This window comes from Nerophis ophidion, linkage group LG26 (assembly GCF_033978795.1).
Source record: "Nerophis ophidion isolate RoL-2023_Sa linkage group LG26, RoL_Noph_v1.0, whole genome shotgun sequence".
Taxonomy (NCBI): domain Eukaryota; kingdom Metazoa; phylum Chordata; class Actinopteri; order Syngnathiformes; family Syngnathidae; genus Nerophis; species Nerophis ophidion.
This window is the reverse complement of record NC_084636.1, coordinates 31,758,399-31,785,155: the sequence shown is the minus strand read 5'-3', so window position 1 is coordinate 31,785,155 and position 26,757 is coordinate 31,758,399. Positions and strand designations below refer to the sequence as shown.

Sequence of the window (26,757 nt, the reverse complement as noted above, 5' to 3'; positions counted from 1 at the left end):
AACATAAAACAGTCACGATGTGGGAACAAATGAATGACAAAATAAAGAGAGTTTGTTGCAGTACTAGTTAGAAAAAGTATGAATGAGAATAAGTATGAGTGAGGTCAAAAAACTGTGTGGCTCGATTCCACCGCACCTGACAGCAATTACCCATGACACCTTGCGTCCAAAACCCCCATCCATCCATTTTCTACCGCTTATTCCCTTTCGGGGTCGCGGGGGGCGCTGGCGCCTATCTCAGCTACAATCGGGCGGAAGGCAGGGTACACCCTGGACAAGTCGCCACCTCATCGCAGGGCCAACACAGATAGACAGACAACATTCACACTCACATTCACACACTAGGGCCAATTTAGTGTTGCCAATCAACCTATCCCCAGGTGCATGTCTTTGGAAGTGGGAGGAAGCCGGAGTACCCGGAGGGAACCCACGCATTCACGGGGAGAACATGCAAACTCCACACAGAACCCCCCTTACCACACAAATCCTTCTGCCATATATGCACTTAAAACAGTTACGTCATCAAATCATTTTGACAAATGTAATAATTACACCTAAAGTGAGATTTATATAATTACTCTAAGCATTCAATATATACATTTTCTTATCATGCAAATAAAGTAAATAATCCCCTTTTGGCTGAATAAACATAAAGCACCTTCCATAAAATGTAAAATAACTTAAACAGTATTTAGGCTCCTACATCACTCTTCAAATCAAGACTCAAAACACACCTATTCCCGACTGCTTATTCACTGTAATCATCTTATCTTATCTATTTTTGTTGTTGTCATTTTTATCCAATTTGATTTTATTATTTTGATTTTGTACGGTGTCCTTGAGTGCCCAGAAAAGCGCCTTATAAGTAAAATGTATTATCATTATTAACACTGTTCACTTTACACGGCCTCACTGTTCACAGATTTTTTTGTGTGTATAATTTTTTACAGCGTCACATGCTTTTTGTTTTTACAGCGTATGAATGCGCATTGTGTTCTGTGTCCTCATTCGCTGAGGGACTGTAGACTAGGGCTGGGCAATATGGCCTTTTATTAATATCTCAATATTTTTGGGCCGTGTCACACTACACGATATATATCTGGATATTTTGCCTTAGCCTTGAATGAACACCTGATGCATATAATCACAGCAGTATGATGATTCTATGTGTCTACATTAAAACATTCTTTTTCATACTGCATTAATATATGCTACTTTTAAACTTTCATGCAGAGAGGGAAATCACAACTAAATCATTTGACCAAAACTGTATTTATTAAACAGTTATTAAGCAGTGGCACAAACAGTCATGTCATTTCAAAACAGAAAGTGCAAGATTGTCAGAGACATTTTAAAACAAGCCATTAGTACACTTTTGTGCAGGATGTCACCAAGATGACATATCAAAACAACATGAAATTAAAGTGCACTTTTTATACAGAACGCCACTACAATAGTTCAAAACAAATAAAGTGCACTTTAGTGCATGATGTCACACAAGATATTTCAATAACTGTCAAATAAAAATGAGCTGCATAATAGGAAATTTAAACAGTGTATGTCCTTCGTTCTGTGGTAGGTTCCTGCGGACGTTATCTCCTTCTGTTGTTGATTTTTTTTTTTCATACAATGTTGATCTGGAAATTGTTGCTTCTGCACCGAACGGAGATGTTGACATGCGGAGTTTCAAGCACTGTTCATTCTATAGCAGGTGACTTTTCAAATGATGCTACAAATTAGCAGTGGTGTTACTTTATGTAGCAACGCTTTTGCCGCATAATTGTTCAACATCTTCCCGCTTGAAGCCAAACCACTGCCAGACAATGCACCCCATGCTGTTTTTTTGGGGAATTAATTCTCCTTCATTTTTTTACCAGATTCGCACCTTCTCTCTCTCGTTTTCTTCTCTCTCCAATTTCGTTGTTCTTTGAACCTGTTCATTGCAATAATGACAATAAAACTGTATTCTATTCTATTCGTATTACCACTCGCAACGCACCGTTAGCATCACAGCTAATGTTACCCAAGTAGCTACCTCTCTGCTTGGGGAGGGGACGTTGCACGTGTGACGTATGTAAGAAAGTGCGCTTGTTTATGTCTCTGTGAGAAGGAGTGGGAAACGCATGCAGTGTAATTCCTGCAGCTAAAAGCAACTGTGTGATAACATATACTTGAATATCACGATATAGTCGTTGTCTATATCGCACAGAGACAACCCACGATATATTGAGTATATCGATATATCGCCCAGCCCTACTGTAGACCATTGTCAATCAATCTTCTTTGTGCCATGTGTCCTTTACAGTACAGAATGTATACTGTGGTGGGGGATATGATCCTGAACACGTTTTTAAAATGGATGAGGCAAGCCTATTTTGGAAATGAATGCCCTCTCGCCATACCATTTTCAGTATTTATTATCAAGTTCAAATCACATGCCAGAAACTCCTTTGTGCTTTTTTTACCTCACGTTGGACTTCCAACGCCACAAACTACGGTAGTTGGGCCTAAGTTAATAGCGCCCAATTATTACACTGCTTGAAGACCTGGCGGCTACACAACATATCCTTGCTATATTATTACTATATTAGAATGCTTAGAATGATGTCATCCCAAGTAAAAAGGGCAGCATGGATGTAATTTTTTTGTGTCCTAGGTTAGAGTGTCTGCCCTAAAATCGGTAGGTTGTGAGTTTATAGTCATACCAAAGGCTATAAAAATGGGACCCATTCCCTCCCTGCTTGGCACTCAGCATCAAGGGTTGGAATAGGGGGTGAAATCACCAAAAATTATTCCCGGACGTGCCCACCACTGATGCTTACTGCTCCCCTCACCTCCCAGGGGGTGATCAAGGATGATGGGTGAAATGCAGAGAATAATTTCGCCACGCCTAGTATGTGTGACAATCATTGGTACTTTAACTTTTAGATCCTGAGCTGCTGGGTGTGGGCTCTTTGTTGAAGAAGTACATCGCCTTGCTGTGCACTCACATTGGCGATATCCTCCCCGTGGCAACCAGTATCGCCTCCACCGGGCACCGGCACTTCGCTGAAGTCTCCCGCGTGATCGAAGGCGATCTAACCGGTAATCTCCGTCATGACCACCGCCGTGTCTTTGACCCCAACCAACACAACCATGCTCCTTATAGGTGTGCTCCTGCCCGAGTTGGTGGTGTCCATCGTCCTCCTCCTCACCATCGATGCGGGACTGATGCAGGAGACGGGCTCCGTCCCCCTCCTGGCCGGACTCCTGGAGCACCTGGATCGCTTCAACCATCTGGCGCCTGGACACGAGCGGGACGATAACGAGGACCTGGCGTGGCCCGGCATCATGGGTACGACTTGCTTCTGTTGTGAGTGAAGTCCACTGGAAATGTAGCCTCTCTTATCCTGTGGTAGGCTCCTTCTTCACGGGGCAGAACTCCAAAAACAACGAAGAGGTGTCCCTCATCCGCAAGGCCGACTTGGAGAACCACAACAAAGATGGCGGCTTCTGGACGGTCATTGCCGGAAGGGTCTACGACATCAAGGACTTTCAGGCTCAGTCCCAGTCGCTAACAGGAAACAGTATACTGGGTAGGAGACAACCCTTTAAGGTTTTTGGCGTACTTAAAGGGGTAACCATGGTTCTCTTCTCACAGCCCAGTTTGCAGGAGAAGACCCGGTCGTCGCCTTGGAGGCAGCCCTGCAGTTTGAGGACACCAGGGAGTCCATGCAGGCCTTCTGTGTCGGACAGTATATGGAGGTACAAAACTGTCCAATTGTACTTTACTCCCTCTGATCACAATCATTTGCTTAATACTTAAAAAAATATATATATATATAAAGTACAGGGCAAAATTTTGGACACACCTTCTCCTCATTCAATGCTATTTCTGTATTTTCATAACTATTTACATTGTAGGTTGTTACTGAAGGCATCAAAACTATGAATAAACACATGTGGAGTTGGCAGAGGGGTTAGTGCGTCCGCCTCACAATACGATGTTCCTGCAGTCCTGGGTTCAAATCCAGGCTCGGGATCTTTCTGTGTGGAGTTTGCATGTTCTCCCCGTGAATGCGTGGGTTCCCTCCGGGTACTCCGGCTTCCTCCCACTTCCAAAGACATGCACCTGGGGATAGGTTGATTGGCAACACTAAATTGGCCCTAGTGTGTGAATGTTGTCTGTCTATCTGTGTTGGCCCTGTGATGAGGTGGCGACTTGTCCAGGGTGTACCCTGCCTTCCGCCCGATTGTAGCTGAGATAGGCGCCAGCGCCCCCCGCGACCCCAAAAGCGAATAAGCGGTAGAAAATGGATGGATGGATAGAGTTATGTACTTAACAAAAAAATGTGAAATAACTGAAAACATGATTTATCAGAACCAAAATAGTTTGTTTTATTGCCATTGTTTGAGAACGGGTTCACAAACTAGGAATTTTTCTTGGTGCGATCGTGCAACATAAAACACATAAGACAGAATAAGTATATTCTAGTTTCTTCAAAATATTTCAATTTGTCGCACTTTTATTTCATTATTTTTATCTTGCAATTTTATTTTTTATCTGAACCCTTTCACCTTGTTTCTTTTGCACTATCTTGTTTAGCCTATGCATTGTTTATGTTCTTTGTTTGGTTTTTTTCGCCTTATGCTTTTTAACCTGTAAAGCACTTTGGTCCAATTTATAAAATGTTGTAAACGTGCGTTATAAATAAAGTTGCCTTGCCTTGCCACACTCTTGGCATTCTCTCGACGAGCTTCAAAAGGTAGTCACCTGAAAGAAAATGCATTAAATGAGAAGGTTGTGTGATGTTTTTATAATATCCACAAAGCTCAGTGAGCAGCTTTTGTGTGACGTGTTGAGTTTTTGTGCTGGTTAAATTTGTTTTTTTCCTGCGCCATGTCTAGGGAAGGTTGTTTGGATTTGGTCATATAAGTAAATGAAAGTACATGCCATGAGTCACTCACGTTGTCCACAAATCATCTATTAATACGCCAGATGTGTACATTTAATATCAATCAATCAATCAATCAATGTTTACTCATATAGCCCTAAATCACTAGTGTCTCAAAGGGCTGCACAAACCACCACGACATCCTCGGTAGGCCCACATAAGGGCAAGGAAAACTCACACCCAGTGGGACGTCGGTGACAATGATGACTATGAGAACCTTGGAGAGGAGGAAAGCAATGGATGTCGAGCGGGTCTAACATGATACTGTGAGAGTTCAATCCACACTGGATCCAACACAGTCGCAAGAGTCCAGTCCAAAGCGGATCCAACACAGCAGCGAGAGTCCTGTTCACAGCGGAGCCAGCAGGAAACCATCCCAAGCGGAGGCGGATCAGCAGCGCAGAGATGTCCCCAGCCGATACACAGGCGAGCAGTACATGGCCACCGGATCGGACCGGACCCCCTCCACAAGGGAGAGTGGGACATAGAAGAAAAATAAAAGAAACGGCAGATCAACTGGTCTAAAAAGGGAGTCTATTTAAAGGCTAGAGTATACAAATGAGTTTTAAGGTGAGACTTAAATGCTTCTACTGATATGTAAACACCAGTTTACTTGTTGAACTTGAGTAGTCTCGCAGGCCAAATTAAAGACGCAGTCGGGCCGCAATTGGCCCTCTAGTGTGTATTTTATGCTTTATTATCCATCCATCCATCCATTTTCTACCGCTTATTCCCTTTCGGGATCGCGGGGGGCGCTGGCGCCTATCTCAGCTACAATCGGGCGGAAGGCGGGGTACACCCTGGACAAGTCGCCACCTCATCGCAGGGCCAACACAGATAGACAGACAACATTCACACTCACATTCACACACTAGGGCCAATTTAGTGTTGCCAATCAACCTATCCCCAGGTGCATGTCTTTGGAAGTGGGAGGAAGCCGGAGTACCCGGAGGGAACCCACGCATTCACGGGGAGAACATGCAAACTCCACACAGAAAGATCCCGAGCCTGGATTTGAACCCAGGACTGCAGGAACTTCGTATTGTGAGGCAGACGCACTAACCCCTCTTCCACCTTGAAGCCCACTTTATTATCACTTCATAGATTATTCCAGACTTTGGGTGAATGACACGGTTTTTTAATTTACTTTTATTTTTTTCAAAAAAGGGCCTATTGGTGAGAACATACCGTAATTTTCGGACCTTAGGGCGCACCGAATTAAAAGGCGCACTGCCGATGAGTGGATCTATTTATGTCTTTTTTTTTCATACAAAATGCGCACCGGACTATAAGGCGCATTAACGGGTTCATATTATGATTGTTTTTCTACATTTAGAAGACTTCCTTGTGGTCTCCATAACATGTAATGGTGGTTCTTTGGTCGAAATGTTGCATAGATGATGTTTTACAGATCATCTTCAAGCCGCTTTCTGGCAGTCTCTTCCGGATGCGTTGGAAATGTGTCCCGTGAAGAACTGTCCCACCGGAACCCTCTAATAACTAACGTTCCTTGGGTTAATTATGTAAACACAGTACAGTTTTTAGCGCTTTGATAGCTAGTCTACTGACAGATATAAGTAAGAACTTTGCAATGCTTTATATTGGAAATGGCAACAGCGGAGGATGAATGTTCCATAATAAAAAGATAGAGAAATAGAAGAAGCTTATGACTATGGCGTCGGTATGCACTACAATGGCGTACGCGGGCACATTTGTAGGACTTATGCAGATGCCAAATACAGATAAGCAGGTACCAGATGGTATGAAAAGTTGTTTTTGCATACTATTGCAAAACAAAACGCCAGATATGTCTGCTTATAGGTGCCATTTTGCGGTCCTTATACACACACCATAATAATACTCATATGTAGATATGTCCGATAATAACGGTCTGCCGATAAATGCTTTAAAATGTAATATCGGAAATGATCGGTATCGGTTTCAAAAAGTAAAATTTATGACTTTTTAATTTGCCGCTGTACAGAGTGGTACATGGACGTAGGGATAAGTACGGAGCAGTTGCATCTCCCAGTCGTACTTGCCAACCGTCCCGATTTTCCCGGTAGACTCCCGAATTTCAATGCCCCTCCCGAAAATCTCCCGGGACCACCATTCTCCTGATTTCCACCCAGACAACAATATTGGGGGCGTGCCTTAAAGTCCAGAGCAGTTGCATCTCCCAGTCATACTTGCCAACCCTCCCGATTTTCCCGGTAGACTCCCGAATTTCAATGCCCCTCCCGAAAATCTCCCGGGACAACCATTCTCCTGATTTCCACCCAGACAACAATATTGGGGGTGTGCCTTAAAGTCACAGCCTTTGCGTGCTGGCCCAGTCACATGATAACTATGGCTTTTCACACACACAAGTGAAGGCAAGGCATACTTGGTCAACAGCCATACAGGTCACACTGAGGGTGGCCGTATAAACAACTCTAACACTGTTACAAATATGCGCCACACTGTGAACCCACACCAAACAAGTCTGACAAACACATTTCAGGATAACATCCACAACACAACATAAACACAACAGAACAAATACCCGGACTCCCTTGCAGAACGAACTCTTCCGGGACGCTACAATATACACCGCCCGCTACTCCCTACACCCCAACTCCACCCACCTCAAACTTCTCATGCTCTCTCAGGGAGAGCATGTCCCAAAATCCAAACTGCTGTTTTGAGGCATGTTACAAAAAAATAACGCACTTTGTGACTTCAATAATAAATATGGCAGCGCCATGTTGGCATTTTTTTTCCAAGACCGGAGTTGATTTATTTCGGAAAACCTTGTTACATTGTTTAATGCATTCACCGGGGCATCACATGAAAATCAGGCATAATAATGCTTTCATTCCACAACTGTACATATCGGTATCGGTAATTAAGAGTTGGACAATATCGGAGTTATCGGATATCAGCAAAAAAGCCATCATTGGACATCTCACCTCGTATGTTTATTGCGCCGACAATCAATCAAACAGTGCGGCTTCATGGCTTACCAAAGTCGTACCAAAACATTAATACGGCTTTTTTAGCGCTGTATGTGATGTTCTATATTTTCAATGGAACATTTCAAGTTTTGGTGTTGTTTACTTGAGTCATATTGCCATCCATACCAAAGACATGCACCTGGGGATAGGTTGATTGGCAACACTAAATTGGCCCAAGTGTGTGAGAATGTTGTCCGTCTATCTGTGTTGGCCCTGCGATGAGGTGGCAACTTGTCCAGGGTGTACACCGCCTTCAGGCCGATTGTGGCTGAGATAGGCACCAGGGCCCCCCGCTTCCCCAAAGGGAATACGCGGTAGAGAAATGGATGGATATTGCCATCCTATTGCAGTCTACACGTATCTCTTATGTGTGGCTGCCATCTACCGGTCACACTTGTCATTACACCATGTACTAAATAAAATTGCTTCATGCCATACATTAGGCGCACCAGACTATAAGGCGTACTGTTCATTTTTGAGGAAATGAAAGGATTTCAAGTGCGCCTTACAGTCCAAAAAATACGGTAATACTTTTTTGGATGAATATGGCACTGCCATATTTATTATTGGGGCAGTATATTTGGGTTGGTAGACTGTTCCGTGCCAGCAACTTAAGGGTTCCAGGTTCGATCCTCGCTTCCGCCATCCTAGTCACTGCCGTTGTGTCCTTGGGCAAGACACTTTACCCACCTGCACCCAGTGCCACCAACACGGGTTTAAATGTAACTTAGATATTGGGTTTTACTATGTAAAGCGCTTTGAGTCACTGGAGAAAAAGTGCTATATAAATATAATTCACTTCACTTCATGAATATGAGGTGCTTGTGTTTGATTCTCGCTACAAAGACTGAATGGTTGATCTCTTCTCAGCCAAACCAGGAGACGGTGACCACTCCAGACCTCAGCAGCCTGTCGTCCCCGCTTGTCGACACCGAGCGGAACCTGGGCGTGCTGCTGGGTCTCCATGCCTCCCACCTGGCCAAGAGCACCCCCCTGTCCGCCATGGAGGTGGAATGTGCCAGTAGGTGGAAACACGCCGCCCGCCGCCCGTCTCCCTCCGCCCGTACTTCACAGTTTCTTCTTCGCACAGAGTGGCTGCAGTCCTCCATCTTCTCCGGGGGCCTGCAGACCAGCCAGATCCACTACAACTACAACGAGGAGAAAGACGAGGACCACTGCAGCTCCCTGGGGACCACCACTCCAGACCGTGCCAAGCTGTACTCGCGCAGGATCACCCTCAGCGACCACGCGCAGCCTTTCCTGCAGGCCATCGCTGACAACAGCACCCAGGACCACACCGTGAAGGTGAGGAGGTGCGCCGGGACCACGTGCCTCGCATGAGCTCATGGTTGGCCTTTTTTTTTGTGGCGCCGCAGGACTTCCTGTGCCAAATCGAGCGTTGCTGCAAGCAGTACCATCTCATCACACCCATCACCTTCCCCCCCGAGCACCCTGTGGAGGAAGTGGGCCGTCTGCTGCTCTGCTGCCTGCTCAAACATCAGGACCTTGGTAACCTAGCAACAGGCTCACTCACCTCCCCGCATCAGGGGTGGACCAACTCAGGCTGACAAATCAAAACATGCGGGGGCCAACTGGATCATTTCTATCTTCATAACCAGGACAATAGAAATATTTTTTTTCAAAGAACGAGAAAATGCTATTTCGGTTGAAACTTTGTGTGACTGCTAAACTGAAATGTGAACAGATGGCATCAAGTAACAAAATATATGAGCTAAAAAAGCGAGCAAGCTAACAATACTGTGCCTACAATGGCTTGCTTACGGTTAGCATTCGTGAAATACCAAAAAATATGACACTGAGGTACATACCTGCTATAATGATAATGTTAGCATGCTAAAATACTAACTGTGGCATGTGTTACGCAACAAATCAATTTAGCACCAAAATATTACTCTGTGATTTACACCTGAAAATGTTGTTGACAATTCTAGCATTGTAACGTTAGCATACGTCAGTACCAAAATATGAATTTGGTGTGTACCTATAAAAATAGCTAAAAAAGCTAGCCTATTAATGTTAGCATGCATACTGTTTGCATTAGTGAAACACCAAAATATGACAGAGCTGTCTGCCTGTGAAAAAAGCTACAATGGTAATGTTAGCATGCTAAAATACTAACTGTGGCATGTGTTACGCACCAAATTAATACATGGTAACGTGAGCATTTGTCCAGCACCAAAATATGACCTATAAAATTAGCTAAAATATCTAACCTTATTAACATTAACTTTCTTACTGTTAACATTTAGCACCAAAATATTATTCTGTGATGTATACCTGAAAGTGTTGTTAAAATGCTAGCAATGTAACGTTAGCATACGGCAAGTACCAAAATATGACCTATAAAATTAGCTTAAGAAGCTAACCTATTAACATTGGCATGCTTACTGTTAGCATTAGTGAAATACCAAAATATATGAGACTGAGGTGTATACCTGCTGATTTAGTTAAAAAAAAACTAGAATGGTAATGTTAGCATGCTAAAATACCAACTGTAGCATGCATTTAGCACCAAAATATTACTCTGTGATTTACACCTGAAAATGTTGTTGAAAATTCTAGCATTGTAACGTTAGCATACGTCAGTACCAAAATATGAATTTGGTGTGTACCTATAAAAATAGCCTAAAAAAGCTAGCCTATTAATGTTAGCATGCATACTGTTTGCATTAGTGAAACACCAAAATATGACAGCTGTCTGCCTGTGAAAAAAGCTACAATGGTAATGTTAGCATGCTAAAATACTAACTGTGGCATGCGTTACGCAACAAATTAATACATGGTAACGTGAGCATTTGTCCAGCACCAAAATATGACCTATAAAATTAGCTAAAATATCCAACCTATTAACATTAACTTTCTTACTGTTAACATTTAGCACCAAAATATTATTCTGTGATGTATACCTGAAAGTGTTGTTAAAATGCTAGCATGGTAACGTTAGCATACGGCAAGTACCAAAATATGACCTATAAAATTAGCTTAAGAAGCGAACCTATTAACATTGGCATGCTTACTGTTAGCATTAGTGAAATACCAAAATATATGACCTGGTGTATACCTGCTGAATTAGCAAAAAAAAACTATAATGATAGTTTTAGCATGCTAATACGTTAACTGTAGCATGCATTTAGCACCAAAATATTTTGGTGCTATAAATATTGAAAATACGTTAAACAATAAAATGATTAAAATTAAAGTCCTGCTGATTTAGTTAAAAAAGCTACAATGATGTTAGCATGCTATAATACTAACTGTAGAATGCGTTAAACACCAAAATATTACACTTTAATGTATACCTAAAAATGTGGGTAAAAATGCTAGCATGGTAACGTTAGCATATGTCAAGTACCCAAATGGCCTATAGAATTATCTAAAAAAGTTAACCTATTAACATTATCATGCATACTTTTAGCATTTGTGAAATACTAAAATATGACACTGAGGTGTATACTAGTTAAATTATCTAAAAAAGATATAATATTAATGTTATCATGCTAAAGTACTAACTGTAGCATAAATATTACTCTTTGATGTTTACCTAAAAATGTTGTTAAAAGTTTTAGAATGTTAACGTTAACATATGTCCAGTACCAAAATATGAACTATAAAATTAGCTGAAAAAAAAGCTAATCTGTTAATGTTAGCCTGCTTACTGTTAGCATTAGTGAAATACCAAAATATATGACATTGAGGTGTATATCTGCTGATTTAGTTGAAGCTACAATGATGATGTTAGCATGCTAAAATACCAACTGTAGCATACATTTAGCACCAAAATATTACTCAGTGATGCATATCTGAAAATGTTGTTGAAAATGCTAGCATTGTAATGTTAGGATATGTCAAGTACCAAAGTTTGAATTTGGTGTGTACCTATAAAGTTAGCTATAAAAGTCAGCCTGTTAACATTAGCATGCTTACTGTTTGCATTAGTGAAACACCAAAATATGACACTGAGGTGAAAAAAGCCAGAATGATAATGTTAGCATGCTAAAATACCAACTGTAGCATGTTAAGCACCAAAATATTACTCTGTGATGTATACCTGAAAATGTTGTTAAAAATGCTAGCATTGTAACGTTAGCATACGTCACCAAAATATGACTTATAAAATTAGCTATTAACGTTAGCATGCTTACTGTTAGCATTAATGAAATACCAAAATCTATGACACTGAGGTGTAGGCCTGCTGATTTAGTTAAAGCTACAATGATAATGTTAGCATGCTAAAATACTAACTGTTGCATGCGTTCAGCACCAAAATATTACACTTATTCATACCTGAAAATGTTGTTGAAAATGCTATCATTGCAACTTTAGCATACGTCAAGTACCACAGTAGGAATTTTATAGCATTTTTTCGGCCGATAATATCGGACATTTCTATTAAAAAGGTTAGCATGGTAATGTTGGCATACGTCCAGTACCAAAATATGACCCATCCATCCATCCATCATCTTCCGCTTATCCGAGGTCGGGTCGCGGGGGCAACAGCCTAAGCAGGGAAACCCAGACTTCCCTCTCCCCAGCCACTTCGTCTAGCTCTTCCCGGGGGATCCCGAGGCGTTCCCAGGCCAGCCGGGAGACATAGTCTTCCCAACGTGTCCTGGGTCTTCCCCGTGGCCTCCTACCGGTTGGACGTGCCCTAAACACATCCCTAGGGAGGCGTTCGGGTGGCATCCTGACCAGATGCCCGAACCACCTCATCTGGCTCCTCTCGATGTGGAGGAGCAGCGGCTTTACTTTGAGTTCCTCCCGGATGGCAGAGCTTCTCACCCTATCTCTAAGGGAGAGCCCCGCCACACGGCGGAGGAAACTCATTTCGGCCGCTTGTACCCGTGATCTTATCCTTTCGGTCATGACCCAAAGCTCATGACCATAGGTGAGGATGGGAACGTAGATCGACCGGTAAATTGAGAGCTTTGCCTTCCGGCTCAGCTCCTTCTTCACCACAACGGATCGATACAACGTCCGCATTACTGAAGACGCCGCACCGATCCGCCTGTCGATCTCACGATCCACTCTTCCCTCACTCGTGAACAAGACTCCTAGGTACTTGAACTCCTCCACTTGGGGCAGGGTCTCCTCCCCAACCCGGAGATGGCACTCCACCCTTTTCCGGGCGAGAACCATGGACTCGGACTTGGAGGTGCTGATTCTCATTCCGGTCACTTCACACTCGGCTGCGAACCGATCCAGCGAGAGCTGAAGATCCCGGTCAGATGAAGCCATCAGCACCACATCATCTGCAAAAAGCAGAGACCTAATCCTGCGGTTACCAAACCGGAACCCCTCAACGCCTTGACTGCGCCTAGAAATTCTGTCCATAAAAGTTATGAACAGAATCGGTGACAAAGGACAGCCTTGGCGGAGTCCAACCCTCACTGGAAATGTGTTCGACTTACTGCCGGCAATGCGAACCAAGCTCTGGCACTGATCGTACAGGGAACGGACCGCCACAATAAGACAGTCCGATACCCAATACTCTCTGAGCACTCCCCACAGGACTTCCCGAGGGACACGGTCGAATGCCTTCTCCAAGTCCACAAAGCACATGTAGACTGGTTGGGCAAACTCCCATGCACCCTCAAGAACCCTGCCGAGAGTATAGAGCTGGTCCACAGTTCCACGACCAGGACGAAAACCACACTGTTCCTCCTGAATCCGAGGTTCGACTATCCGACGTAGCCTCCTCTCCAGTACACCTGAATAAACCTTACCGGGAAGGCTGAGGAGTGTGATCCCACGATAGTTGGAACACACCCTCCGGTCCCCCTTCTTAAAGAGAGGAACCACCACCCCGGTCTGCCAATCCAGAGGTACCGCCCCCGATGTCCACGCGATGCTGCAAAGTCTTGTCAACCAAGACAGCCCCACAGCATCCAGAGCCTTAAGGAACTCCGGGCGGATCTCGTCCACCCCTGGGGCCTTGCCACCGAGGAGCTTTTTAACGACCTCAGCCCCAGAAATAGGAGAGTCCACCACAGATTCCCCAGGCACTGCTTCCCCATAGGAAGACGTGTTGGTGGGATTGAGGAGGTCTTCGAAGTATTCCTTCCACCTATCCACAACATCCGCAGTCGAGGTCAGCAGAACACCATCCGCACCATACACGGTGTTGACAGTGCACTGCTTCCCCTTCCTGCGGCGGCGGACGGTGGTCCAGAATCGCTTCGAAGCCGTCCGGAAGTCGTTTTCCATGGCTTCCCCGAACTCTTCCCATGTCCGAGTTTTTGCCTCCGCGACCGCTGAAGCTGCACACCGCTTGGCCTGTCGGTACCTGTCCACTGCCTCCGGAGTCCTATGAGCCAAAAGGATCCGATAGGACTCCTTCTTCAGCTTGACGGCATCCCTCACCGCTGGTGTCCACCAAGGGGTTTTAGGATTGCCGCCCCGACAGGCACCAACTACCTTGCGGCCACAGCTCCGATCTGCCGCCTCGACAATAGAGGTGCGGAACATGGTCCACTCGGACTCAATGTCCAGCACCTCCCTCTTGACATGTTCAAAGTTCTTCCGTAGGTGGGAATTGAAACTTTGTCTGACAGGAGACTATTAGCCAAAAAAAGCTCACCTATAACTGTTAGCATGCTAACAGGTAATATCGGACATTTCTATTAAAAAGGTTAGCATGGTAATGTTGGCATACGTCCAGTACCAAAATATGACCTATACAATTAGCCAAAAAAAGCTCACCTATAACTGTTAGCATGCTAACGGGTAATATCGGACATTTCTATTAAAAAGGTTAGCATGGTAATGTTGGCATACGTCCAGTACGAAAACATGACCTATACAATTAGCCAAAAAAAGCTCACCTATAACTGTTAGCATGCTAACAGGTAATATCGGACATTTCTATTAAAAAGTTTAGCATGGTAATGTTGGCATACGTCCAGTACCAAAACATGACCTATACAATTAGCCAAAAAAAGCTCACCTATAACTGTTAGCATGCTAACAGGTAATATCGGACATTTCTATTAAAAAGGTTAGCATGGTAATGTTGGCATACGTCCAGTACCAAAATATGACCCATACAATTAGCCAAAAAAAGCTCACCTATAACTGTTAGCATGCTAACAGGTAATATCGGACATTTCTATTAAAAAGGTTAGCATGGTAATGTTGGCATACGTCCAGTACCAAAACATGACCTATACAATTAGCCAAAAAAAGCTCACCTATAACTGTTAGCATGCTAACAGGTAGCATTTGTAAGCGTTTGTGCATAATATTTGACGCTGACTTGCGAAATTTGCAAACAAGAGGCTAAAATGCTAATATTAGAATGCTAACAATTGCTATGCAGGCCGTTCAAAAATTAGCTAGGGTCTGTACTTTGGACACCGCTGACCTACGTGCTATTTATGAGAACTGGTTGTCAAAAGCCAATGATATTTTTTTTCCCTCCTCTTCTGGTCTCAGGTCACGTTGCTCTCTCACTCGTCAGTCAGTGTGCCTTGGCGGCGGGGGACCAGGGCAAGCCGAGGTCCCTCCCCAAATCTGTGATTGACGTGTGCCGCATGGTCTACCAGGCTAAGTGCTCTTTGATCAAGGTAGGGTGCCTGTGCACGTGTAACCCTCCACTCATTTGCTGTCAATGTGTTTTTATGTGGACGGACTAGGGCTGGGCGATAAAACGATATCAGTATATATCGTGATAGACATGTAATCGGTATCAATTAAAAATGTGTTCGATATATATATACCGTATTTCCTTGAATAGCTGCCGGGCATATAATATGCGCCTGCTTTGAACTACTGCCGGGTCAAACTCGCTCCCCAAATTTATTAGCGCATGCTTACTTTTACCGCCGGGTAAAATTTGTCACGTCATTTTCAAAATGGCGGACTTGGTTTTTTTTGCTTTTAGTATGTGTAAACCAGGGGTCTTGTTCCACAGCCATACAGATCACACTGATGGTTGTGATATGAACAACTTCAACACTCTTACTTTTATGCGCCACACTCTGTGAACCCACACCAAACAAGAATAACAAACACATTTCGGGAGAACACCGGCTCTCTAACACATTATAAACGCAACATAAGTATTACCCATCCATGACGATAGGCCCCCCCCCTCTACGTGCGTCGTTTGAGCTGGGCGGGGTTGAGGACGCGTGTATAATATAGCCAAGAGTCATGGATGAATGGCATTCAGGGTAATTCTTATGTTGCGTTTATAACGTGTTACAGAGCCGATGTTCTCCCGAAATGTGTTTGTTATTCTTGTTTGGTGTTGGTTCACAGAGGGTGGCGCATATCAGTAAGAGTGTTAAAGTGTTTTATATCACAATCATTTAGTGTAAACGGTATGGCTGTTGATAAAGTAAGCATTGCAATCTCGTATGAGAAGCAGCGAAATGCCTGCGTCCGGCCGGCACGCAGGTAGCATGTTGTAGAGCAGTGGATCAAACCACCGGGATGCGGCCGCAGAATTTTTTTTTATTATTTTTATTTATTTTATCACACTCAATTTTTTACTGCATGCCATTGGTAAGCGCAGGGGCGACAAGAGGTTGTAAAACTATTAGCGCCTGCTTACTTTTACCGCATGCCTTGAATAAGCGCAGGAGTGAGAAGAGGTTTTGAATTAATTAGCGCCCCGGCAGCTATTCAAGGAAATACGGTATATATTTTTTCTTTGTGAGAAGAAAGGTTGGTTGCGTGAACAAAGACACTCGCTCTCTGGTAACCGAGCAACGCAGGAAGTGATCACTGATCAGTGGGAGGGACAGACTAACCGCCAATCAGGTCATGTTAATGTTAGCATGTTAGCATGTATCAACTGTAAAGGCATGGCAGCAATATTGGCCAAAAAGGTTAGCATGCTATAATTAGAATGCAAACAGTTAGCATGTGAAGTGAATTATATTTATATAGCACTTTTCTCTAGTGACTCAAAGCGCTTTACATAGTGAAAGCCAATATCTAAGTTACATTTAAAGCAGTGTGGGTGGCACTGGGAGCAGGTGGGTAAAGTGTCTTGCCCAAGGACACAACGGCAGTGACTAGGATGGCACAAGCGGGAATCGAACCTGCAACCCTCAAGTTGTTGGCACGGCCACCCTACCAACCGAGCTATACCGCCCCAATTATAAACTTATATGAGCCTGAGTTTGAGTTTCAATCATCAATCAATTAGTGTTTATTTATACAGCCCTAAATCACAAGTGTCTCAAAGGGCTGCATAAACCACAAAAACATTCTCGGTTCAGAGCCCACATAAGGGCAAGGAAAAACTCACAACCCAATGGGATGTCAATGTGAATGACTATGAGAAACCTTGGAGAGGTTTGTACATTTGCCATTCATTGTCAATGGGGAGAAAATTAAAAGAAATTCAAGGAAAACCGTGAATTTTTAGGAAAGGGACAACATGTTTTAAGATGTGGGGAGATGGTTGAAAGGTCGTAATCAGGTAAAAAATGGCGCACAATGTTGGGCATTGTACAAAACCAGTGAAGTTATCATGTTGTGTAAATGGCAAATAAAAACACAATATACATTTAGTTGAATAGACTGCAAAGACAATATATTTAATGTTCTCACTGAGAAACTTTATTTTTTTTGCAAATAATCATTAACTTAGAATTTAATGGCAGCAACTCTTTGCAAAAAAAGTTGTCACAGGGGAATTTTTACCACTGTGGTACATGGCTTTTCCTTTTAACAACACTCAGTAAACGTTTGGGAACTAAGGAGAAACATTTTTGAAGCTTTTCAGGTGGAATTCTTTCCCATTCTTGCTTGATGTACAGCTTAAGTTGTTCAACAGTCCGGAGTCTCCCTTGTGGTATTTTAGGCTTCATAATGCGCCACATGTTTTCAATGGGAGACAGGATTGGACTACAGGCAGGCCAGTCTAGTACCAGCACTCTTTTACTATGAAGCTGTTGTGACACATAGCTTGGCGTTGTCTTGCTGAAATAAGCAGGGGCGTCCATGATAACCTTGTTTGGATGACAACATATGTTGTTCCAAAACCTGTATGTACCTTTCAGCATTAATGGTGCCTTCACAGATGTGTAAGTTACCCATGCCTTGGGCACTAATACACCCCCATACCATCACAGATGCCGGCTTTTACACTTCTTGCCTAGAACAATCGGGATGGTTATTATCCTCTGTGGTCCGGAGGACATGACGTCCACAGTTTCCAAAAACTATTTGAAATTTGGATTCGTCAGATCACAGAACACTTTTCCACTTTGCATCAGTACATCTTAGATGATCTCGGGCCCAGCAAAGCCGGCGGCGTTTTTGGGTGTTGTTGATAAATGGCTTTTGCTTTGCAAGTAAAGTTTTAACTTGCAATTGCAGATGTAGCGACAAACTGTAGTTACTGACAATGGTTTGCTGAAGTGTTCCTGAGCCCATGTGGTGATATTCTTTACACGCTGATGTCACTTTTTGATGCAGTACCGCCTGCATCAGATTATCTGAACCTTTTGATGATATTACGGACCATAAATGGTGAAATTCCTAAATGCCTGCAATAGCTGGTTGAGAAATGTTGTTCTTAAACTGTTTGACAATTTGCTCACGCATTTGTTGACAAAGTGGTGACCCTCGCCCCATCCTCGTTTGTGAATGAGTGAGCATTTAATGGAAGCTGCTTTTATACCCAATCATGGCACCCACCTGTTCCCAATTAGCCTGTTCACCTGTGGGATGTTCCAAATAAGTGTTGATGAGCATTCCTAAACTTTCCTAGTCTATTTCGCCACTTGTGCCAGCTTTCATGAAACATGTTGCGGGCATCAAATTCCACATGAAATATCTTGTCTTTGCAGTCCATTCAATTGAATATAAGTTGAAAAGGATTTGCAAATCGTTGTATTCTGTTTTTGTTTACCATTTACACGACACGACAACTTCACTGGTTTTAGTGTTTGTAGGACAGACATGTTGATGAGTGTCCTAATAAGTTTCTGTGGTTCTCTCACACGTTTCCTAAGGGGAAGGGGTATGCTGCCTGCACATTTTGTAGATAGATAGATAGTACTTTATTTATTCCGTCAGGAGAGTTCCTTCAGGAAAATTAAAATTTTCATCACAATCCCATTCAAGATCAGACAAACATTACAGGGAGACAGAACAGGATCGCTGACGGGTCTGCCGGCTTCCAGCGCCCCTTACAAAAAAGATGACATACAGGTAAACAAGGGGGGGGAGAAAAAAATAGAAGATTAAAATACAATTAAAAAATCGGTCTTAGCCTAGGCCCTGGAGTGGGGGTGCAGACTGAGGCCAAGGTAAAAAAAAAATGTCATGTCTATGGGATCATGTTTTGTTTTGGTCATGTTCGGTTTTGTTTTTCGGACAATCAGTTCCTGTTATTCCTTGTTTGTTTTATTACCATAGCAACTCATTAGTTTTCACCTTGTCCTCATGTCCCGCCCCTATCCTCATGTCTCACACATGTTTGTACTTATCATGGCCATTATTTAAACCTGTAGTTAACAGGTGGTCAGCCTGGCGACTTTACCTCAACTCCCTTCATGCCATACCATGCCTGTTTAATCATTATGTCCATCCCACATAAGTTTTTTATGTCACAGTTATTGAGTTTTTTTTTTTTTTTATTTGTCCATAGTCATGCCATATTGCTAGTTTTTGTTTTATAGCCAAGTTTTGTACTTCCACCCTCATGCGCGCCTTCTGTTTACTTCCTTTGTTTGTAGTTTGTTAGTAAAAGAAATAAATATGTACTGGGGCGGTATAGCTCGGTTGGTAGAGTGGCCGTGCCAGCAACTTGAGGGTTCCAGGTTCGATCCCCGCTCCTGCCATCCTAGTTACTGCCGTCGTGTCCTAGGGCAAGACACTTTGCCCACCTGCTCCCAGTGCCACCCACACTGGTTTAAATGTAACTTAAGTAATGGGTTTCATAATGTGAAGCGCTTTGAGTCACTAGAGAAAAGCGCTATATAAATATAATTCACTTCACGTCACTCACACGTTTCCATCGCTTCTTCTCTTCTGTGTGAAGAAAAAGTGTCGTATTTGAGAGCCAAATTTTGCCAAAAGTGTTTAGTTGACCTTAAAGCCGTGTACTGAAACCTCGTGGTGTCTTTGAAGACCCACCAAGAACAAGGGCGCTCCTACAAGGAAGTGTGTGCGCCCGTCATCGAGCGCCTGCGCTTCCTCTTCAACGAGCTGCGTCCGGCGGTGAGCAACGACCTGTCCATCGTGTCCAAGATCAAGCTGCTGAGCTCCCAGCCACGCTGGCGCAGGATCGCACAGAAACTCATACGGGAGCGCCGGAAGAAAAGAGGTAGTGGTGTGCACTCACGGGTGCTTTTGGTCCCAGGCGGTGCTCACGTTTTCTTCTGTGTAGGGTCCAAGAAGTCCAGTGGTGTGGAGGAGGCTAAGCTGGAGAACGAAGGAACCATAGAAGAAGACGCTAACATCAGCCCCACGTCTCCTGATAGGAAATCACCCACTAGCAAGACAGCCAAGGTACTTGAATATATTGTGTGTGCATGTGTGAGGATATGGAGAATTGTTACAAAAAAGATTTGTGATTTATTTCAAAATCAATGGGTTTTTTTTTTTGACAGCCCTAAATTGAATAAATAAGAAATGCCATTCATTCAAAAATTGTATTTAATTTTTTGACTTCCCAACAAGTCCAAAAATTAAATACAATTTTTTTTGACTTCCCAACAAGGGCTTCACGGTGGCAGAGGGGTTAGTGCGTCTGCCTCACAATACGAAGGTCCTGCAGTCCTGGGTTCAAATCCAGGCTCGGGATCTTTCCGTGTGGAGTTTGCATGTTCTCCCCGTGAATGCGTGGGTTCCCTCCGGGTACTCCGGCTTCCTCCCACTTCCAAAGACATGCACCTGGGGATAGGTTGATTGGCAACACTAAATGGGCCCTAGTGTGTGAATGTGAGTGTGAATGTTGTCTGTCTATCTGTGTTGGCCCTGCGATGAGGTGGCGACTTGTCCAGGGTGTACCCCGCCTTCCGCCCGATTGTAGCTGAGATAGGCGCCAGCGCCCCCCGCGACCCCGAAAGGGAATAAGCGGTAGAAAATGGATGGATGGACTTCCCAACAATTTATAAAAAGCAATTTTTAACCTTGAGGGATTCCCTCAAGTTTGGTCAGAGAGATCCGGAAGGGTTTTACTCATAAAAATCTTAAAAAATAATGTACATTATTTAATTTTATTTTATTTTATAATATATATTCACTGCGTAAATCTGTAGATCAACTTTAGGTGTGTCGATTAGAAGTTTTTACTATACATTTTTATTTGTTTTAGGTTTTATGCACTTTTTGTCCAAGAAAACTTAGTTTTTAATAGTGCAAAGACACAAATTATGCAATATTTATCCCCAAAATATTTCCAAGTGGAATATTTGAATACAATAATTCATCAAATTGATTATGATTTATTATTATTTGAGCAATGAGGAATACAATACAAATATTGCAAACATTGTCAGGGATCCAAAAAAGGCCCACTTATAAACGTGTTAAAAAAATTATATATATATTTCATTTTTAAATCTCTTTTTTTTTTTTTTTTAAATCTCGGCTTCACGGTGGCAGAGGGGTTAGTGCGTCTGCCTCACAATACGAAGGTCCTGCAGTCCTGGGTTCAAATCCAGGCTCGGGATCTTCCTGTGTGGAGTTTGCATGTTCTCCCCGTGAATGCGTGGGTTCCCTCCGGGTACTCCGGCTTCCTCCCACTTCCAAAGACATGCACCTGGGGATAGGTTGATTGGCAACACTAAAATTGGCCCTAGTGTGTGAATGTTGTCTGTCTATCTGTGTTGGCCCTGCGATGAGGTGGCGACTTGTCCAGGGTGTACACCGCCTTCCGCCCGATTGTAGCTGAGATAGGCGCCAGCGCCCCCCGCGACCCCGAAAGGGAATAAGTGGTAGAAAATGGATGGATGGACTTCCCAACAATTTATAAAAAACAATTTTTAACCTTGAGGGTTTGGTCAGAGAGATCCGGAAGGGTTTTACTCATAAAAATCTTAAAAAATAATGTACATTATTTTATTTTATTTTATTTTATAATATATATTCACTGCGTAAATCTGTAGATCAACTTTAGGTGTGTCGATTAGAAGTTTTTACCATACATTTTTATTTGTTTTAGGTTTTATGCACTTTTTGTCCAAGAAAACTTAGTTTTTAATAGTGCAAAGACACAAATTATGCAATATTTATCCCCAAAATATGTCCGGAATACAATAGTTCATCAAATTGATTATGATTTATTATTATTTGAGCAATGAGGAATACAATACAAATAATGCAAACATTGTCAGGGATCCAAAAAAGGCCCACTTATAAACGTGTTAAAAAAATTATATATTTATTTCATTTTTAAATCTCTAGATCAACTTCAGGTCTGTCGATTAGAATTTTTTATTATTTTTTTTTTTATGCACTTTTTGTCCAAGAAAACTTAGTTTTTAATAGTGCCAACACAAAAATTATGCGATTTTTACTCCAAAAATATGTCCAAGTTGAATATTTCAATACAATAATATTTGAATACAATAATTCATCAAATTGATTATGATTTATTATTATTTGAGCAATGACAGTTTTATAAAACACAATATAAATATTTCAAACATTGTCAGGAATCTAATAAGGCCCCACATATAGAAATAAATAAGTGTTAAAAATAAATTTTATATTTGTTTTACTTTTAAATTCCTAGAACAACTTCAGATCCGTCTGTCGATTTTATGTTTTTATTATTTTTTCAATATTTTTATTTTGTTTTTTGGTTGTATGCACTTTTTGTCCAAGAAAACGTAGTTTTTAATAGTGCAAACACACAAATTTTGCAATATTTACCCCGAAAATATGTCTCAAGTGGAATATTTGAATACAGCAATATTTGAATACAATATTTTATAAAATTTATTAAGATTTATTATTATTAAAGCAATGACAGTTTTATAAAATACAATACAAATATTGCAAACATTGTCAGGGATCCAAAAAGGCCCCACTTATAAAAGTGTTAAAAATAAACTGTGTATTTATTTTATTTTTAAATCTCTAGATCAACTTCAGATCTATCTGTCGATTTTATGTTTTTTTAATTTTTATATGCACTATTTGTCCGTGAAAACCTTGTTTTTTGTATGGCAAACACACAAAATATGCAATATTTTCCCCTAAAATATGTCAAAGTGGATTATTTGAATACTTAAATAGGTCAAGAATTCATAACATTGATTATGATTCATTATTATTTGAGCAATGACAGTTTTATAAAATAAAATAAAAATCACGCAAAATTTTCCAGGATCAAAAGTGCCTCACTCATAAAAGTGTTAAAAATAAATCATACATTTATTTTATAATTAAATCCGTAGAACAACTTCCGATCTATCCGTCAATTTTAATTTTTTTTTGTTTTTTTTAATTTGTTTATTTAGTTTTTTGTTTCATGCACTTTTTGCCAAAGAAAACATTTTTTTTTTAATTTGGCAAACAAAATATGCAATATTTTCCCCTAAAATATGTCAAAGTGGAATATTTGAATACTTAAATAGGTCAAGTATTCATAACATTGATTATGATTCATTATTATTTGAGCAATGACAGTTTTATAAAATAAAATAAAAATCATGCAAAATTGTCTGGGATCAAAAGTGCCTCGCTCATAAAAGTGTTAAAAATAAATCATACATTTATTTTATAATTAAATCCGTAGAACAACTTCCGATCCATCCGTCAATTTTAATTTTTTTTGTTTTTTTTAATGTGTTCATTTAGTTTTTTGTTTCATGCACTTTTTGCCAAAGAAAACTTTTTTTTTTAATTTGGCAAACACACAAAATATGCAATATTTTCCCCTAAAATATTTCAAAGTGGAATATTTGAATACTTAAATAGGTCAAGTATTCATAACATTGATTATGATTCATTATTATTTGAGCAATGACAGTTTTATAAAATAAAATAAAATTCATGCACAATTGTCTGGGATCAAAAGTGCCTCACTCATAGAAGTGTTAAAAATAAATCATACATTTATTTTATAATTAAATCCGTAGAACAACTTCCGATCTATCCGTCAATTGTAATTTTTTTTGTTTTTTTTAATGTGTTTATTTAGTTTTTTGTTTCATGCACTTTTTGCCAAAGAAAACATTTTTTTAAAACTTGGCAAACACACAAAATATGCAATATTTTCCCCTAAAATATGTCAAAGTGGAATATTTGAATACTTAAATAGGTCAAGAATTCATAACATTGATTATGATTCATTATTATTTGAGCAGTGACAGTTTTATAAAATAAAATAAAATTCATGCAAAATTGTCTGGGATCAAAAGTGCCTCACTCATAGAAGTGTTAAAAATAAATCATACATTTATTTTATCATTAAATCCATAAAACAACTTCCGATCTATCCGTCAATTTTAAGTTTTTTTTTTTTTTATGTGTTCATTCAGTTTTTTGTTTCATGCACTTTTTGCCAAAGAAAACATTTTTTTTTTAATTTGGCAAACACACAAAATATGCAATATTTTTCCCTAAAATATGTCAAAGTGGAATATTTGAATACTTAAATAGGTCAAGTATTCATAACATTGATTATGATTCATTATTATTTGAGCAATGACAGTTTTATAAAATAAAATAAAAATCACGCAAAATTTTCCGGGATCAAAAGTAAATCATACATTTTTTTCATCATTGAACCTGTTATTTATGTGTGATATTAATATTATTGTCCCCCACCCCCAGCAGGACAAGTGGCAGCCTATCCTGAGCAGCGTGGACAACGTGCAGAAGTACCGCTGGCTGAAACACAGCATCCGGGGCGCCTTCCCCCAGTCCAGCCTCATGAGCAAGATCGTGGAGTTTGCCCTGAAGGAGGAGCCTCTGGACGTGGAGAAGATGAGGAAGTGTCTCCTCAAGCAGGTGAGGCCGCAAATAAGGCCCAACTTTGAAAAGAGGCCACAAAAAGCTGAACCTTTTGATATCCTAGCTGGAGCGGGCGGAGGTGAGGCTGGAGGGCATCGACACCATGTTGAAGTTGGCCTCCAAGAGCTTCCTGCTGCCCTCGGTGCAGTACGCCATGCTGTGTGGCTGGCAGAGGGTCATACCTGAAGGAACCAACATTGGGTAGGTATTTGTTTACCTATCCAGCGTCACTTCCGAGCTCTGCCTCGTTAAGCTTGGCTTCTGTTTTCAGTGAGCCGCTTTCCGACTGCCTGAAGGATGTGGATTTGATCCCTCCCTTCAACCGCATGCTCCTGGAAGTCACCTTTGGCAAGTTGTACTCCTGGGCCATCCACAACGTTCGCCACATCCTGCTGGAAGCCAGCGCACGCTTCAAAGAGCTTGGTAAGCCTCCATTTACCAACCGAGTTGGCTCTAGAACAGTAAATGGAGAAGTTTGTATTTCTCCATTAGAAACAATGAGAATGTGAATAATGGCTTTGTACACCTAACACTTACAATATAAAGTGCTCTACAGCAGTGTTTTTCAACCTTTTTTTGAGCCAGGGCACATTTTTATCACCTCCAGCAGAAATCATTAAAAATGTAACTCAGTAAAAAGTCGCAATTGTTGGATATGAATTCAAACCATAACCAAGCACTCATCACTATAGCTCTTGTCTCAAAGTAGGTGTACTGTCACCACCTGTCACATCATACCATGACTTATTTTGAGTTTTTTGCCGTTTTCCTGTGTAGGGTTTTAATTCTTGTCTCGCGCACCTATTTTGGTGACTTTTCCTGTTTTGTTGGTATTTTTTCCTGTTGCAGTTTTGTCTTCCTTGAGCACTGTTCGCCGTACTTGCTTCGTTTTAGTAATCAAAAATATCTAAGTTGTTGCTATCCTTCTTTGTGGGGACATTGTTGATTGTCATGTGGTGTTCGGATGTGTACGCCGTCTTTGCTCAGCACGCTGTAAGTCTTTGCTGTCGTCCAGCATTCTGTTTTTACCAACTGAGTTGGCTCTAGAACAGTAAATGGAGAAGTTTGTATTTCTCCATGAGAAACAATGAGAATGTGAATATTGGCTTTGTACACCTAACACTTACAATATAAAGTGCTCTACAGCAGTGTTTTTCAACCTTTTTTTGAGCCGGGGCACATTTTTCACACCTCCAGCAGAAATCATTAAAAATGTAACTCAGTAAAAAGTCGCAATTGTTGGATATGAATTCAAACCATAACCAAGCACTCATCACTCTAGCTCTTGTCTCAAAGTAGGTGTACTGTCACCACCTGTCACATCATACCATGACTTATTTTAAGTTTTTTGCCGTTTTCCTGTGTAGGGTTTTAGTTCTTGTCTCGCGCACCTATTTTGGTGACTTTTCCTGTTTTGTTGGTATTTTTTCCTGTTGCAGTTTTGTCTTCCTTGAGCACTGTTCGCCGTACTTGCTTTGTTTTAGTAATCAAAAATATTCAAGCCTCCATTTACCAACCGAGTTGGCTCTGGAACAGTAAATGGAGAAGTTTGTATTTCTCCATGAGAAACAATGAGAATGTGAATAATGGCTTTGTACACGTAACACTTACAATATAAAGTGCTCTACAGCAGTGTTTTTCAACCTTTTTTTGAGCCAGGGCACATTTTTCACACCTCCAGCAGAAATCATTAAAAATGTAACTCAGTAAAAAGTCGCAATTGTTGGATATGAATTCAAACCATAACCAAGCTCTTGTCTCAAAGTAGGTGTACTGTCACCACCTGTCACATCATACCATGACTTATTTTAAGTTTTTTGCCGTTTTCCTGTGTAGGGTTTTAGTTCTTGTCTCGCGCACCTATTTTGGTGACTTTT

General features: G+C 41.4%; 1 protein-coding gene across 7 annotated transcripts in view; it reads left to right on the top strand.

The window, feature by feature from the left end:
• Positions 1 to 26,757, top strand: part of herc2 (HECT and RLD domain containing E3 ubiquitin protein ligase 2) — a 274,014-nt gene that overhangs the window by 59,316 nt on the left and 187,941 nt on the right. For all 7 annotated transcript variants that reach the window (XM_061888270.1, XM_061888266.1, XM_061888265.1 and 4 more), the window contains exons 22-34: positions 2,929 to 3,084; positions 3,149 to 3,334; positions 3,399 to 3,575; positions 3,641 to 3,744; positions 8,801 to 8,951; positions 9,021 to 9,235; positions 9,307 to 9,439; positions 15,383 to 15,513; positions 20,042 to 20,237; positions 20,301 to 20,422; positions 24,701 to 24,877; positions 24,945 to 25,081; positions 25,152 to 25,303. In XM_061888270.1, coding sequence (XP_061744254.1) covers positions 2,929 to 3,084; positions 3,149 to 3,334; positions 3,399 to 3,575; positions 3,641 to 3,744; positions 8,801 to 8,951; positions 9,021 to 9,235; positions 9,307 to 9,439; positions 15,383 to 15,513; positions 20,042 to 20,237; positions 20,301 to 20,422; positions 24,701 to 24,877; positions 24,945 to 25,081; positions 25,152 to 25,303 — 2,037 coding nt within the window. The remainder of the gene's footprint in view (positions 1 to 2,928; positions 3,085 to 3,148; positions 3,335 to 3,398; positions 3,576 to 3,640; positions 3,745 to 8,800; positions 8,952 to 9,020; positions 9,236 to 9,306; positions 9,440 to 15,382; positions 15,514 to 20,041; positions 20,238 to 20,300; positions 20,423 to 24,700; positions 24,878 to 24,944; positions 25,082 to 25,151; positions 25,304 to 26,757) is intronic.